Source organism: Triticum urartu, chromosome 3A, assembly GCF_056163025.1.
Source record: "Triticum urartu cultivar PI428250 chromosome 3A, HENAU_Tu73, whole genome shotgun sequence".
NCBI lineage: Eukaryota > Viridiplantae > Streptophyta > Magnoliopsida > Poales > Poaceae > Triticum > Triticum urartu.
The window spans coordinates 515,828,308-515,842,965 of record NC_141875.1 but is presented as its reverse complement, the minus strand read 5'-3'; the positions used below and the strand labels follow the sequence as shown (position 1 = coordinate 515,842,965).

The 14,658-nt window shown below is 47.1% G+C and overlaps 3 protein-coding genes across 3 annotated transcripts; 2 read left to right on the top strand and 1 right to left on the bottom strand.

Moving 5' to 3' along the window:
* Positions 1 to 1,382: 1,382 nt before the first annotated feature.
* Positions 1,383 to 5,393, top strand: LOC147980336 (uncharacterized). The gene is made up of 5 exons (XM_087515560.1): positions 1,383 to 2,307; positions 2,494 to 2,786; positions 2,976 to 3,285; positions 3,337 to 3,651; positions 5,059 to 5,393. The coding sequence occupies exons 1-5, from the start codon at positions 1,383 to 1,385 to the stop codon at positions 5,391 to 5,393; spliced, it is 2,178 nt and encodes a 725-aa protein (XP_087371686.1).
* Positions 5,394 to 7,825: 2,432 nt separating this feature from the next.
* On the top strand, positions 7,826 to 11,811 carry LOC125544808 (ATP-dependent caseinolytic (Clp) protease/crotonase family protein). Its single transcript, XM_048708574.2, has 15 exons — positions 7,826 to 7,982; positions 8,075 to 8,158; positions 8,271 to 8,339; positions 8,660 to 8,723; positions 8,836 to 8,909; positions 8,998 to 9,081; positions 9,488 to 9,572; positions 9,766 to 9,851; positions 10,020 to 10,141; positions 10,299 to 10,359; positions 10,753 to 10,851; positions 11,115 to 11,216; positions 11,297 to 11,338; positions 11,427 to 11,533; positions 11,622 to 11,811. The coding sequence occupies exons 1-15, from the start codon at positions 7,953 to 7,955 to the stop codon at positions 11,668 to 11,670; spliced, it is 1,158 nt and encodes a 385-aa protein (XP_048564531.2). The 5' UTR covers positions 7,826 to 7,952; the 3' UTR covers positions 11,671 to 11,811.
* LOC125544807 (FBD-associated F-box protein At5g60610-like) lies at positions 11,790 to 14,311 on the bottom strand. The gene is made up of 3 exons (XM_048708573.2): positions 13,352 to 14,311; positions 12,461 to 12,619; positions 11,790 to 12,379 (listed from the first exon to the last, which is right to left on the bottom strand). Exons 1-3 carry the CDS (start codon positions 14,240 to 14,242, stop codon positions 12,074 to 12,076), a joined length of 1,356 nt encoding a protein of 451 aa, XP_048564530.1. The 5' UTR covers positions 14,243 to 14,311; the 3' UTR covers positions 11,790 to 12,073.
* Between the last annotated feature and the right edge of the window lie 347 nt (positions 14,312 to 14,658).

The following is a 14,658-nucleotide window of genomic DNA, read 5'->3' as shown; positions in this document are numbered from 1 at the left end:
TCCAATTAACATATTTCTTCTTTCTATTCTCAAGGGTCTCATTAATACTGTCACCTTCAAGGGAAGTTGCACTGCAAGATTCAACTCAAAGGAATACTTCGATGCGAAAAATGTTTCCTTAACGATAGAGCTATCTTTTTTTTTCTCTTGATGGTCTAGTGATAGTTTCTTTGCAAGAACTTTGGGTGTAAACAATGTCTGAAAACAGCTGAAACATTTCTGTAAACGAGCAACCGATTTCTTTGGGAAACATATTTCCCTTTTTTATTCTCAAGGGTCCCAATGCAAGAATTTTTTTCAACTCAAAGGAACAGTTCCATGAGGAAACTAATCTACTGTTTGTTTAACATGGTTCCCCAGTTATATTTTCTTGCATTATGTTTAATATTTAATAATGTCTAAATTTGCAAAATACGTTTGCAAAGAAGCTCAAATATTTATATTATTATTTCCATATAGTTTTTTTGTATGTTTATTTTTTTGCTCTTATGCTGATTCTTTATTGCACATTTCAAACTCTTCTTTTACTATTGTTTGTCAAGTTTCACAAATAGAAACAAGGTTGTCATTACTTTTCTCTTTTATTGGAACTGTTCTTCCTTTGACAAAGAAACAGCAGAAGTAACAGAGAGAAACAACAGAAGAAAAGAAACAGAGAAACAAGCACGCGCGAAACAAAGAAAGCAGCGCACGCGAAACAGAGAAACGGTTTTCAAAACACATGCCCAACAAAGAAACAGAGAAACGCACATCTACTACCAAAGAGTTTTCTTCTCCTGGAAGTCAGGCGACTACTAAGGCGACTAGGGTTTAGCCGGGCCGCCGCCGGCCGCCTCCTTGGCAGCGGCGCGTGGGCCGGCGTCTCTTTCCCAGGGCGGCACCGGCGGTGCCGTGGCTGGTCTCTCGTTCTCTGGTAGAAATTCAGCGTGCAACAGTTCCGATGCAGGTTCATGAATTGATCTCGTATGACTACTGCTAGTACGTCATGAGGATTCCATCTACGGTGTTTGCGTACAGTTTCCCTGATGGTGCTTAGGGAACTTGCTTGTTGATCGGATCTGATGACAAATTTGGATCTATTCTTTTTGTCCCGGCGCTGCTTGGTGCAGTGACCGGTTTTCTATCCTGGCGTTGGTTGGCAACGATCGGTTCTCTTTACTGCAGTTCTGGGTGTTTCCTCCGGCGAGGTTTTGCAGGTCTATTCTTCGTCTATTCAGATCAGGGGGTAGGCCTCTGAATTAACGTCAGTTTCAGCGAAGGGTCGACGGTCACAAATGAAACTCATAAGTTGGAATTGTCGGGGCTTGCTCGGGGCCCAGACAGTTCGCTCGCTGTTGGACATCCAGAGGCGGAATAATGCCGACGCGTTTTTTCTGTCTGAGATGCATTTGGACGAGGTTAAGGCAGAGGAGTTGATGAGAAAGCTGAGGATGGATCATATGATTGTGGCACCATGTTTCGATGGTAGGAGAGGTGGGTTACTCTTAGTCTGGAAGAAGGAGGTGAGGATCTACTCCCGGACTACTACCTTTAGCTGCATCGATGTTTCGGTGGAGGAACCGGATGGTAAATTGTGGAGGTTGACGGGGGTGTATGGCGAGCCAAGTTGGGATAATAAGGAGAGAACGTATCAGCTACTTCGCGATCTCCATGCACAATCGAATCTCCCGTGGGTGGCAATCGGTGATTTCAACGAGATTTTATTTTCATCAGAGAAAGAGGGAGGAGCCCCTCGGCAGCAGTCTAGGCTTCAAGCCTTCCAAGATGCATTGTCGGATTGTTCCTTGGAGGATATTGGTTACCACGGGGATAAATTCACTTTCTTCAGGGGAGGTCTACGGGAACGGCTGGACCGGGCTGTCTCGAATGCACAATGGATGGAGATGCATTTGTTATGTGGGCTGAGTAATATGGATATGGGCAAGTCGGATCACCGACCAATCTGTTTGGATACAGAGTACTTAGCAGGAGTTGCTGCGCAGCGTCGTCAAGCTGGCCGGAAGTTTGAGGTGAGGTGGCTGGCAGAGGAAACTGTGGAAGAGGTGGTCAGAACAGCGTGGCAAAAGGCAGTCGTCCAATGGCTTTGTCCTTCGGCTAGCGACAAACTGGCTGCTGTGCATAAGGATCTCCATTTGTGGGATCGAAAAGTTTTGAAGGGCCCTCGTGCTCGGTTGAAGGCAACACAACAGGAATTGGAAATGATCATGCGTGTGCCATTTACTGCTGAGATTAAGTCGAAGCAGCAAGAACTTACACTGAAGATTGAAAACCTTCTTGAACAGGAGGAAATCTATTGGGCTCAAAGAGGTCATACGAATTGGCTGCAACGCGGCGACCGTAACACAAAATTTTATCATCAGTACGCTTCATCCCGTAGGCGCCGTAATTTAATTAAGAGATTGAAAAATAATAATGATGAATGGGTTGAGGGGAATGATAACCTCAAGCCCCTCATTTTCGATTACTTTCGGAGCCTCTTTGATTCTGATGCAGGAATGATAGATGAGGATTTGCTGTCCACTGTTAAACCAGTGGTTACGCCGCATATGAATGCTTTATTAATTGCACCATATACACAGGAGGAAGTAAAGAAAGCCTTATTCCAAATTGGCGATATGAAGGCTCCTGGACCGGATGGCCTTCATGCTATTTTCTTCAGACGCTTCTGGCACATTGTTGGAGAGGAGCTTACTAGAGAAGTACTTGATGCTATCAACAATAAGAAGATCCCAGATGGGTGGAATGCTACCAATGTTGTGCTAATCCCAAAGGTGGACAGCCCTGAGGTAATAACCCAATTCAGACCCATTAGTTTATGCAACGTGGTATACAAGATAATCTCAAAGATGCTGGCCAATAGACTGAAAAAAATCCTTCCTGACGTGATTTCCCCGACACAAAGTGCTTTTGTACCAGGCAGGTTAATAACTGATAATGTGTTGGTCGCTTATGAATGCTTTCATTCCATTAAAAAGCGAACACATGGCTCAAATGGTGTTTGTGCTGTTAAGTTGGACATGCTAAAAGCATACGACAGAGTAGAATGGGATTTTCTTCGGCAGATGATGATAAGGTTGGGTTTTCATTCGCAATGGGTTGAACTTATTATGGAGTGTGTCTCCTCCGTAAGCTACCAAATCAGATTTAATGACATGGAAATAGAGGAGTTTTTACCAGCCAGAGGCCTTCGACAGGGCGATCCTTTGTCCCCATACCTCTTTTTGATATGTTCTGAAGGCCTATCAAGTATGCTAGCTCATGAGGAAGAAATTGGTGGAATTGAAGGTATAAAAGTTTAAAGGAATGCCCCTTCTATTTCTCATCTTTTATTTGCAGATGATTCTTTGATACTGATGAGAGCAACTAATCAGAATGCAAACACGCTGAAAAGGATTCTCGACATGTACTGTGTTAGTTCAGGGCAGCGTGTAAGTACCCCAAAATCCAGTATATTTTTTAGTCCTAATACCAGAGTAAATGACAGGGAGAGTGTTTGCGGAATGCTGGACATATTAACTGAAGCTCTGTCAGATAAGTATATGGGTTTACCAACTATGGTTGGGGTTGACCGTAGTGACTGTTTTCAGCACCTAGTTGACAGAGTGTGCCAGAGACTGAAGGGATGGAAAGAAAAGACTTTATCAATGCAAGGTAAAGAGATTCTCCTGAAATCTGTGGTGCAGGCAATTCCATCCTATGCTATGTCTGTGTTTAAGTTACCGAAAGGGATATGTAAATCAATCACTGATGAAATATCGGGTTTCTGGTGGGGTGATGAAGAGGAGAAAAGGAAAATGCATTGGTTTGCATGGTGGAAAATGTGTGTCACAAAGAAGAAGGGAGGCATGGGGTTTAGAGACCTTCACAGTTTTAACCTTGCTATGTTAGCAAAACAGTGTTGGCGACTTCTCCAAAATCCTGACTCTTTGTGTGCACGTGTTCTGAGTGCAAAATATTATCCTAATAGCGATATCCTCAAAGCTGGTCCAAAGAAAGGATCATCTTTTACTTGGCAAAGTATTGTTGCTGGGATACAAACTTTCAAAAGGGGTTGCATCTGGCGAGTGGGCACTGGTTCCCAGATTAACATTTGGGAGGACCCTTGGATCCCTTCTAGCGAAACCAGGAAACTTATTACCCCTAGAGGAGGAATTATGTTAACAAAGGTGGAAGATATAATCGACCCCCACACGGGACAGTGGGATGAGGCACTATTGCATAGTGTGTTCTCACCAGTGGATGTGCACAGAATACTTCAAATCCCCCTCCATGTTGAAACTATGGAAGATTTTGTGGCGTGGCATTATACGAGATCTGGAACTTTCTTAGTTTGTTCGGCATACCATGTGGAGTTCGATCATCAGTTCGGACGTCATTACGCAAGCTTGAATAGCCTAGGGAGTGCTCAGTTGAATGCAGTTTGGAAAGAATTATGGCAACTTCGCCTTCCAGGGAAGATCAAACATTTTGGCTGGAAAGTATTAAAGGGGGTATTACCATGTTACGGTGTTCTCGTAGGCAGACATGTACCCTTGATCCCGCAATGCCCGCTGTGCAAAATTGGTCTAGAGGATATCCAGCATTGTCTATTTACGTGTATCCGTGCATCTGAAGTGTGGACTGCTCTAGGACTATCGGAGGTGATTGAACAAGCCGCTCGGCAAGACCGATCCGGCTCTATCACCCTAGATATATTGATTCGGCTGCGCACAGTGACACATACCATACCAACAGCCGAATTTATTTTGGTGGCCATGTGGTTCATTTGGTGGCAAAGAAGGCAACATACAAGAGGGGAGACAGTACAGACACCGAATCAAACAGCTATTTCTATTCAAGTACTTGCCACAAATTTTGTTCGTGCTCATTCACCAAACCAGCCTATACGTAGGATTGATCATGTATGGAAGAAGCCAAGTGCGGGAGTTGTAAAAATCAATGTCGATGCATCATTTCATGAGGATAAGTTCACAGGAGCTTGCGGAGCTGTTGCACGAGATGACCATGGCAAATTTCTGGGGGCAACAACTCATGTCCTACCACATGTGTCTAGTGCAGGTTCAGCTGAATTATTTGCTATTCGATGTGGTCTGTACCTAGCAGTGAAACTGGGTTGTATGAAGCTTATCATCGAGTCTGATAGTTTGACTGCGCTGGAGGCCATATCTGATCCTAATGCCTACATGGGAGTGGATGTCCCAATCATAGCAGAATGCTCCCTCATGTCAATGGATTATGCTTCTATCAGTTTTGATTATTGTACTAGAGAGGCAAACTTGATAGCGGATGGTTTAGCAAAGCACTGTTTCAGCATTAGTAAATCAGAAGAGTGGGAGACCATCGTCCCTGACTTTATTCTCCACCATTATGTAAACGATCTTGCTGTTATTTGAGGAATAAAGTTATTACGCTCAAAAAAAGAAAAAGAAAAAAAAGAAACAGAGAAACGCGGCCCAATCACCCCCCCTCCCCTGCGGTGCGAACTCCCGACACTTTGACGCAGAATGCATCGTATAGGAGCTCCCCAGGACCGGCCCTGGTCGTCGTCGTAGCTCCCGTACCATGCAGCTGGTTGACGTGAGCACGCACGCTAGAAGCGCAGCGAGGAGGCAGAGCGCGTCCGTCGTTGGAGTTGGAGAGCGCACGCCGAGGGAGCTTGCTAGCAAGCTGACTGCGGATGGTCTGCGTGCGCATTCAGGAAAGATCAATCAAGCAGCTTGCTTGGTTGCTTTGTACGTGCATGTTCGAATAACGAAGACTGCCCGCGAGGCGGGGCCGAAAGGCCTGCTCGAGGATGGCGCGGCGGAGGATCTTGCCGGCCACGCGGAAGGATTGGGAGGCGGGCACCTCTCCTGAGTGCCTCTACCTCGCATCCGAGCAGTCGCTCCCTCTCACGCCGCCTCAGCTGGCGAGCCACTGCGACGCGCCGGCCGGTGAGCCCCTGCGATGCGTCGCCATTCCTCGGCTCGCCCCCTCCTCCCGTTCTCCTCTTTCTCCCCTGCTTCTTCTTCCTCTACTCCTCTCTGATCTTATCTCAGTTCCCTCCTCTACGGTTGATGAAACTACGAATCGATCGCCTGAATGGAAATGACATCGATGTGAATCTTTTCTAAAAAAAACTTATCTCGAACCGATGCATCGTTGTGTAGATCGAAGGGAGGAGGAAGAAGGGGATTAGAAAAGAGGTTAATGGAGGTAGTAGAAGATAGCCTACAGGTTGCACAGTAGCTCGCATCCCCGTGTATCTTTTCGTGCAACGGGACCCATCGCGTGCGCTCGAGGTGGCTCGACCGAGCAGCTCGCAAAAAAATGACCAATTCGGCTCATACTGAACCCTGCTTTGAGATTCGTGCGGGCCAGGCAACCAAACGAGCTAGACTCTTTCCGCACGGGTCTGGTCCGATCTAAGAGCATCTCCAGCCGCGCCCCCAACAGGCCCCCAAGGCCTTTTTTAGCGTCGGTGCCGAAAAATCGGCCCAGTCGTGCCCCCACAAGCCTGTTTTTCGCTGGACTGGGCCGAAATTGGCGCCGGTGCACCCAACCCGAACCCGGCGCGCTGGGGGACGCCCGGAAGCGCCGGCGCGAACGTTTTGGCGTGAAAGAGTGGCGGGACCGGCGCGTCAGCGAGACGAAGGCTGGTCGTCCTCATCGTCTCGGTTTTCCTGCGGGGAATCAATGCCAAGGCTGCCGCCGGTCAGCCTGCCATTGATTCACGGGCGGCGAAGTGCGGCGACGCCGCCCCGCCTTCTGCCACGCGTTCGCACGCGGCCGTCCCCGAGCCGCTATAAAAGGCGCCTCTGGCCGCGCCGGCACCCATCTCTCCCCCTCCTCGCCGCCGCACTTTCTCCCCTCTCTCCGCCGTTCAAGTCCCTCTCTCTCCCCGCCGGCAACCATGAGCGTGAGGTACCCCGGCGACGCGGTGGCGGCCAACGGTTTCGGCCGCCGCTCGCTGCATGAGCGGGAGGCCTACCTCATCCACGAGGCCAACTACCCCGCGCCGCCCGACGTACGTGCTCCGACGCGGTGGAGGCTCAGCGTCGGCGGGGTCCCTGTCCCCCCTCTGCCCGTCCCCGAGACGCCCTATTTCCACGACGAGATCGAGCGTGCGCGGGCGTCCCTGACGGCCGCGGAGCGGGCGCTCCCGGAGTACGCCGCCGACAACCACGCGGCGTGGGCGGCGTACTTCGAACGCCGACAGGAGGAGCGGCTCGTCTCCACCAACAACGCGCCGACGCCGCGCGGCCGCAACAACAGCGAGGGCCGCTGCCTGGGGTGGGGTGTCCCTGGCCGCACGCTCAGCGGCGTCCTCGCGCACGTCGAGGGCGGCAACGACCCGCCGCTCGAGTGAAGCAGCGCGCCGGGGCGAGGGGTCGAGCAGCGGCCGTGTCAAGGAGGAGAAACATCGGCCGTAGTTTAGGTTTTTTTCCGTCCCTTTTATTCGTGTAAAAAACGCTTAAATTTTGCCAAAATTTGATCGTGTTTGTTGAAATTTGGACGAACTGTGAGGGCGTCTGGAAGTGACTTGGGGCGGCGGCTGGGAACGTGCTCGCCCCCACACCGAAAAAAAACGCCGGCTCGCTCCAAGCGGCGCTTTTTCGTGCCCTTGGGGCCGAACGGCTGAAGATGCCCTAATATGACCAATCAAAAGCGTTCTTGATGTGACGAAACAAGTCCGTGGGAAAATACCTTCATATATTCACTCCCTGGTAACCCGTGGCCGTGGACATATTTTCAGTTCAACAACCCAGCTCAACAGTAGTCAATCCCCGGTCCCCACTCTCCGACACGTCGCAGGTCGCACCTACCCCAACCTCACTCCCGGCTTACCAACCCACTCCCCTACCCTTCTTCTTCCCTCCCACACCAATGGTTCCTTCACCAACCCCAATTGGGCATCCGCCTCACCTCGCGACCTTGTACGCGTCAAAGAAATCTCCAGCTCCCGATTCGCCATGGCTCAAGAGCAATCCAATCCCAACGAGGTAACCGTCCAGTACGATTCTTGGCTCTCTCTTCTTCGTCGCGATATCACCGGCTCGGCTCACCGAACGCGGGAATCCGACTCTCTGCGCAGGTCGTGCTCGGGCAGGAGATCAACGGCGCGAGGGTGGTCACCCTCAACCGCCCGCGCCAGCTCAACGGCATCAACGACAGAGTGGTGCGCTCTCTTGCTCTTGGCTCGGGAGATGTTTGATTACAAGTGGTTGGAATGCTAATAATGAGTCGCGACTGCTTATTTGTGTTGGGCTTCTAATTTAATTTGTGTGCAGGTCTATCTCCTAGCCCAGCTCTTGGAGAAATGGGAGAAAGATGCCAATGCCAAGCTTGTCATCTTCAAGGTGCGTAGTCGTTGGCACCTGGCGCATCATACATTAAGCTGCTATATGCTGCTTTAGGACGGCAACCAGGCTAGCTGGTTCTTAAGAGTGTCATGGTTTGCCATAGTAGGAGAAGTTTCAGGAAACCAATGCAACAAAAAATGACTGCTTTTCTCTAATCCAAAGGAAACGCCGAATGTCATGTTCAGCAAGTTTAAATGATTAGCAATAATATGTGTTGAAATTCGGCGTCCTGCGACAGAAGATTGGTTTTTTGTTCAAGTGTTTTAATATTCAGCAATTGTCACAAGTGCATGAATGTGAGGTTTCATGATCAACAGGGAGCAGGACGCGCATTTTCTGCTGGCGGGGACCTAAAGATGTTCTACGAAGGGAGATCATCAGGTGGGATTCTCAGAGTCGCCGTGCTGTATTGTCTGATTTGCATCATCAGTGATTTATATTTGCATGTAACAAAGCAAGGCTGCTTGGAGATATTTATATGACTGCTTTGCAGATGATTCCTGCCTCGAGGTTGTGTATAGGATGTACTGGCTCTGCTATCACATCCATACATATAAGAAAACCACGGTGATGCCCTTGTGACATAATCGAGGAAAATTCCCTGTTTTACTGCAGATGTTATATTCTGAAAATATACACTTGTGCATTCATACAGGTGGCCCTTGTTAATGGACTTGTCATGGGTGGAGGTGCAGCCATGGTTGCTCCACTGAAATTTGCAGTTGTCACAGAGAAAACAGTATGAATCAATTTATGCCACACATATGGCCTTTTTAGTGATAAATTTGTTTGTAGATTTCTCAAATTTTTGTGTACATGTATCACCTTAATAATCTAGTGATCATACATCAATGTAAGCTTCAATGCCTTTCTATTGATATTTTGTTTGTGTAAATAAATAATACTTGCATAATTTTTTAAACGAGATCCAATCAAACTTGAATATTACCTCCGTTCTGAATTATAAGATGTTTTGGATATTTCAATATAGACATCCAAAATACACTAAAACACGTCTGTATATACATCCAATTCAGAAAAAAGTTAGAACATCTTATAAGACGGAACGGAAGGAGTACTATATACTCCAGTGTAGTTATATATCTGTTTGGAGTTTCTCATAAGGATCGTTTCTGTTTGTGTAGGTTTTTGCCACCCCCGAGGCAAGTGTTGGACTACACACAGATTGTAGCTTTTCTTATATCCATTCTCGGCTCCCTGGATATTTAGGTAGGCATTGAGTTTAATTTCCGATTCTCACATCCCCAGAGAATAATTTGAATGACTTGCTCAAGAGGGATATTGTCCTTTTGGGACAAACAGTATGAATGAGTTAGGCATGAGAAAATTGGTCATGGCCAATTAACTATAAATAGGAATTTCAGTTTCAATCTCCTTATTTTCACTCTTTCTTAACTTTTAGGGGAGTATCTGGCTTTGACTGGTGCTAGACTGAATGCAAAAGAAATGATCACTGCCGGTCTTGCTACTCATTTTGTCCATTCTGAAGTAAGTCTTCCAGCAGTTTGCGTTTCTTGATGTATTGTTTTGTTTGCAGTATTTTGAGCTTGGTTCCAAGCACAAAAATCTGATATTGTCAACCTGTAGCTTGACTAACAAAATACTTGCTGATATTGGTTTGCTTGTAGTTTGACTAGTTTAGAATATGTATGGCAGAAATTGGAAGATCTCGAAAAACAATTACTGAATTTAAACACAGGCGACGAGTCTGCAGTCCGAGCTGTCATTGAGGAATTCTCTACGGATGTTCAACTTGATCAAGAGAGTATTTTAAACAAGTTAAGGATTATTTCTTGATAAATATCATAATTCCGTTATTTGTTGGAAGGATTCCACGTTTACTCATTTGAAGAAAAAACGGTTTCTTTGAGTAATGTGCTACTAATTATTCTATTTATGGAAACAAACTGACACTGGAATATCGATTTTTGATAGGCTTCCAACTATCGATAAATGTTTCTCAGCCGAGACTGTTGAGGAGATCTTGAAAGCACTTGTAAGGCTTCAGCACTTATGATGGAAAATCTTCACACTGTTGCTTCTCTCATTAATTTTATCCGTCAATTTTCTTGATCTGTTGTTCAGTAACTACCAGTCAGCTTTTGCTCGCTCTACACTCAGTGCTTCAAATATTCATGTGATAATGAAAATTTTACAAAATTTGGTAATTTGATTTATTCACTTAGCACCTAAAATTATATCGCCCTCGGCTATTCAGCTTAGGAGAATGTTGTAATTGGTTTATCATGCTGGTTCTGTGGTTCATTTACTACATAGGAGGAAGGCAGAAATGATACACTCATACTCTTACTGCCATGCCGTATAATGAGACGAATGATTTTCCTCTCTTTTATAGTATGATAAATTACTGTCTTGCTTGTGGATGTAGGATTCAGAAGTGAGCGTCGATGGAAATCAATGGATAGCTCCAGTCCTGAAGAGTATGAGAAGATCATCTCCTACTGGATTGAAGATCACACTGCGATCGGTAGGAACTCTCGTGTCATCCATTATCCGTGGACAATTTTGTTGTTGTGTAGGCTTCATATTTGGTTCTTGTTTAAATATGTGCTTACACTTGCCATTAATAGCCACACTAGTCATTCTTTTGTTAGATATGGCTTTGCTAGTGCAAAACACCATATACTTTAGAATCTTTTTATGGGGTGCGGTTTAGGCTGGGGTTCTTTTGCTTGCATAAGGTAAGCCAGTAAGTCTACTGTTTTTGACGATTTATTTTCTACTTTTCAGGTTAGAGAAGGTCGGAAGCAGAGTCTGCAGGAATGTTTGAAGAAGGAATTCGGACTAACAATGAACATCCTCCGATCTATCATTACTGGCGATGTGTACGAGGTATTGCAACCGTACAATGAATGAATGAAACGAGTCTTTTGGTTGAATCTTAGCCAATTTTCAATTTTGTTTGATGATAGGGTATTAGAGCTCTGAGCATCGACAAAGACAATGCACCTAAGGTCTCTCCCTCCCTCTCTCAATACATATTTTTCTCGCGCATCTGTTCTTCAACTGGGGCCTAAATGGGTTTACATACAATCTCAACAGTGGAGTCCTGCAACCGTTGAAGAGGTGAAGAATGAAGACATTGACCGTGTTTTCGAACCATTCAGCTCGGGACATGAGCTCCAAGTCCCATCTGATGATTCCAACAGGTGACTGAGTCCACCAAAACTTTTTTGCCGTTTGAATTTCAGACACCTAGCATAGACAGTTTACTCATTCAATGTCACCAACGTGCAGGTGGAGCGGCAAATACGAGCACACGGTCTATGCTAAATCTTCACAGTAATCACCACATAGCCCAGGCTCTGGAGCAGCAGCCCTTTGTACTGGTGTTGCTGTATGACATGCATGTTGTGTGTAACATTATGCCAACTGTTGAGAACTACTGTACTATAAAGGAAGCAATAAAGCAACTGAGGTTTCATTACGACACACAAGTAAAACTCATCTCCTGTTCTTGTCTTGTGAAAACTACAACACAACCCAGATATTCTCTGCTCTTTTCATATATCTGTCTCAAACTCTGTTCTAACTTCACCTAGCTATGTAAAGAAGGGTTGAACCCAACCACTCGAGATTGCAACCATCACGCCCGTGTCATGTCCACAAGTCAAGGACAAAAGTTCTACCAAAGGGAAGTATGTGCAGCGAAACTGAAAACATGTGGTGTATGCCTATCGTGTAAGCTATCAGGTATACTCCAACTGCAGGTAGCCCTTGTTGAACATAGTAGATCTTCTCTCGATTGGGGCTGGCCTCACAGATAAAGCCCACTTCACAGTGGTTTCTTCGCTTGCTGGAAACTGCACCCCAATCTTCTTCAGCTTATTGGTTCGATTTAATAGGAAAACAAGGAGGTCCTTCTCATATTCTCCAGACTTGAACCCAAGAAACTTAATCTTCAACAGGCTATTAGTTAGGCATGATGCCTTTGCAAGCATCTTCTTGTGATCAGCAAAACTAAAGGACGCCTCTGTCATCTTATTTTCAGCAGCCTAGCATGAAGTAAGGTGTGTTAATAATAATAATAATACATCTCTCAATGAACTGAAACCTGTAGATGATAAGATGCATACCGAGACGGTCAACTGCTGTAGGCTAGGACAGCTCTGAAGCAGCTTCACCAGGAAAACAGCTTCTGATTCACGCGAGAAATTCAAGCTCACTGACAATATCCTCAACCCTTCAAATGTAATTGGCAACTTCACAATATCTTTATATTCACCAGCTAACAACTGCAAAGGAATAAGATACGAATATACAAATGAGGTAAAAACTCAATCTGCAGATGGGATAAAATTAAGCTATGCATGTTTAATTGTTTAGGTTAGACCCAAACCCACGAAGAAATAGAAGTGTTAAGTAGTGTGTGACTTCAACCACTTGTTATGTTCTGACTCAAACAACTACTTGTTTCCTGGAATCTACAAATTGCTACATAACACAAATACTTAAGTTGTCTTTCTCATATTTATAAGAATAAGTGACACATCTTTGTCAGCAGCATGCATTGCCACACACATAAGAATCAATGCACCATACAAAGCATTACAAGTAAGTATCTTAACTGTAACTTCAAAGTATTACCCCTTAAAGTTAGTACAAAGTTGAGTCACTTATTTTGGGACGGAGGGAGTACAAGTAAGTCACGGTGGAACTACTCTGTCCTTCCTAAAACCAAGTTTTCATGGATCAAACCCAGGGAGGTCCTTCCTAAGGTTATACTAATTGATCACTTAGTTTTGCAGCTTGAACTACATGAATCATTGACTTGTGACAAGGCAAACACACTGTAACGCTGCCAAGGAACACGTAGCCTGGCTGAGGCTTCCGTTCATCAACTACGCATATTCTTCCACGTATCATGACCAGTATTGTGAACAATTGGACAGCAGCCTACTTCGGATCTAGACAAATTAACACTGCAGTAATAGCTGATAGAGTACGATGGATGCGAGAGAGCTCACCTTCACAGCACAGCCTCTGAGCGTAAGGGAAGCTAGCCCTGTGGCAGCATCCAAGAACGGCCGCATCCTGAAGAGAACCTTTTCCTGGGACTTAGCGACGTGCAGGTATACCTTGCTGACATCCGGCGAAGGCTCCAGGTGCACCTTCTGCGTCTTGGGTCGCGTGTGAAGCGTGATTGTCCTCAGCCCCGGCGCTCTCAGCGTGACCTCCCGTTGCTCCACGTTGGGCATAAACAAGAAGCTCCTCACGGTCAACGACTCCACCGTGCATCCGGCGTCCAAGCCCGTGCAGTGTACCATCTCCAGCGTCTGGAGCCCGGTCGCCGCGGAGAGGATGGCGGTGAGGACCACCTGTTTGATGTAGACGCGGTGTAGCTTGAGCGTCCGGAGGCGGGCGCAAGTGACGGCGGAGAGGGGCGGCACGCTGCAGGTGTTGAGGGATAGCACGGCGAGAGAGCGGATGGCGAAGACATTCTTGGGCAGGCAGACGCGGCGGTGCAGGCGGACGGCGAGCTCGGAGAGGCCGTGGTTGGCGGCGGCGTTGATGACGTGGCGGAGGGCGGAGGGCTTGATAGGTTTGGGCGGGGCGATGTCGAGGCGGCGGAGGAGCTTGGGCTGGCTGGCGGGCAGAGGGACCGGGGAGGCGGGCCCGGAGAACCTGACGGAGTCGAGGTGGGAGTAGAGGGAGGGGAGGTGGCGGAAGCGGCGGGCGAGGACGGAGAGCGTGACGGCGAGGCGGGTCGGGAGGCGGTTGGCGATGGCGAGCACGACGTCGTCGGGGAGGTTGGAGAAGAAGTCGGGCAAGTCGGCGGCCGCGCCCTTGCCGGCCTTGGGGCGGCGGCGGCGCTTCCGCTTGCGCTTGAGGTTCGCGGCGGCGGGCGGGCGGGCCATCTCGGTGCAGGTTGGATCGGAGGGGAGGGGAGGAGAGTTGTGTGGATGGATCCGGGTTGGGTCGGGACGGTGGCTGGCTTTTGGAGAGCTCAGGCCTCGGGCTCAATCGTGTGCCTCGCAAGTTTCTCTTCGATTCCGTCGGCGTATTTGAGCCCATGACTTGAGTCAAGTTGGGCTGGGCTGTTCTAAAAAAAAGAAATATTGGGCTGGGCTCGACTCGCCCCACCATCTCCTTCGAAGTTCCATCATGATTGAAGGCTACAGGTTTTTCTCAAAAAATAAAAAGATTGCAGGCTACCCCTCACAAAAGAAAATTCATTGTCTCACAAAAAAAATCATGATTGAAGGCCATTCATCCTCAAAAAAATAAATTATGATTGAATGCCAGGGATGCAATTATAGAACCTAAAGGTACC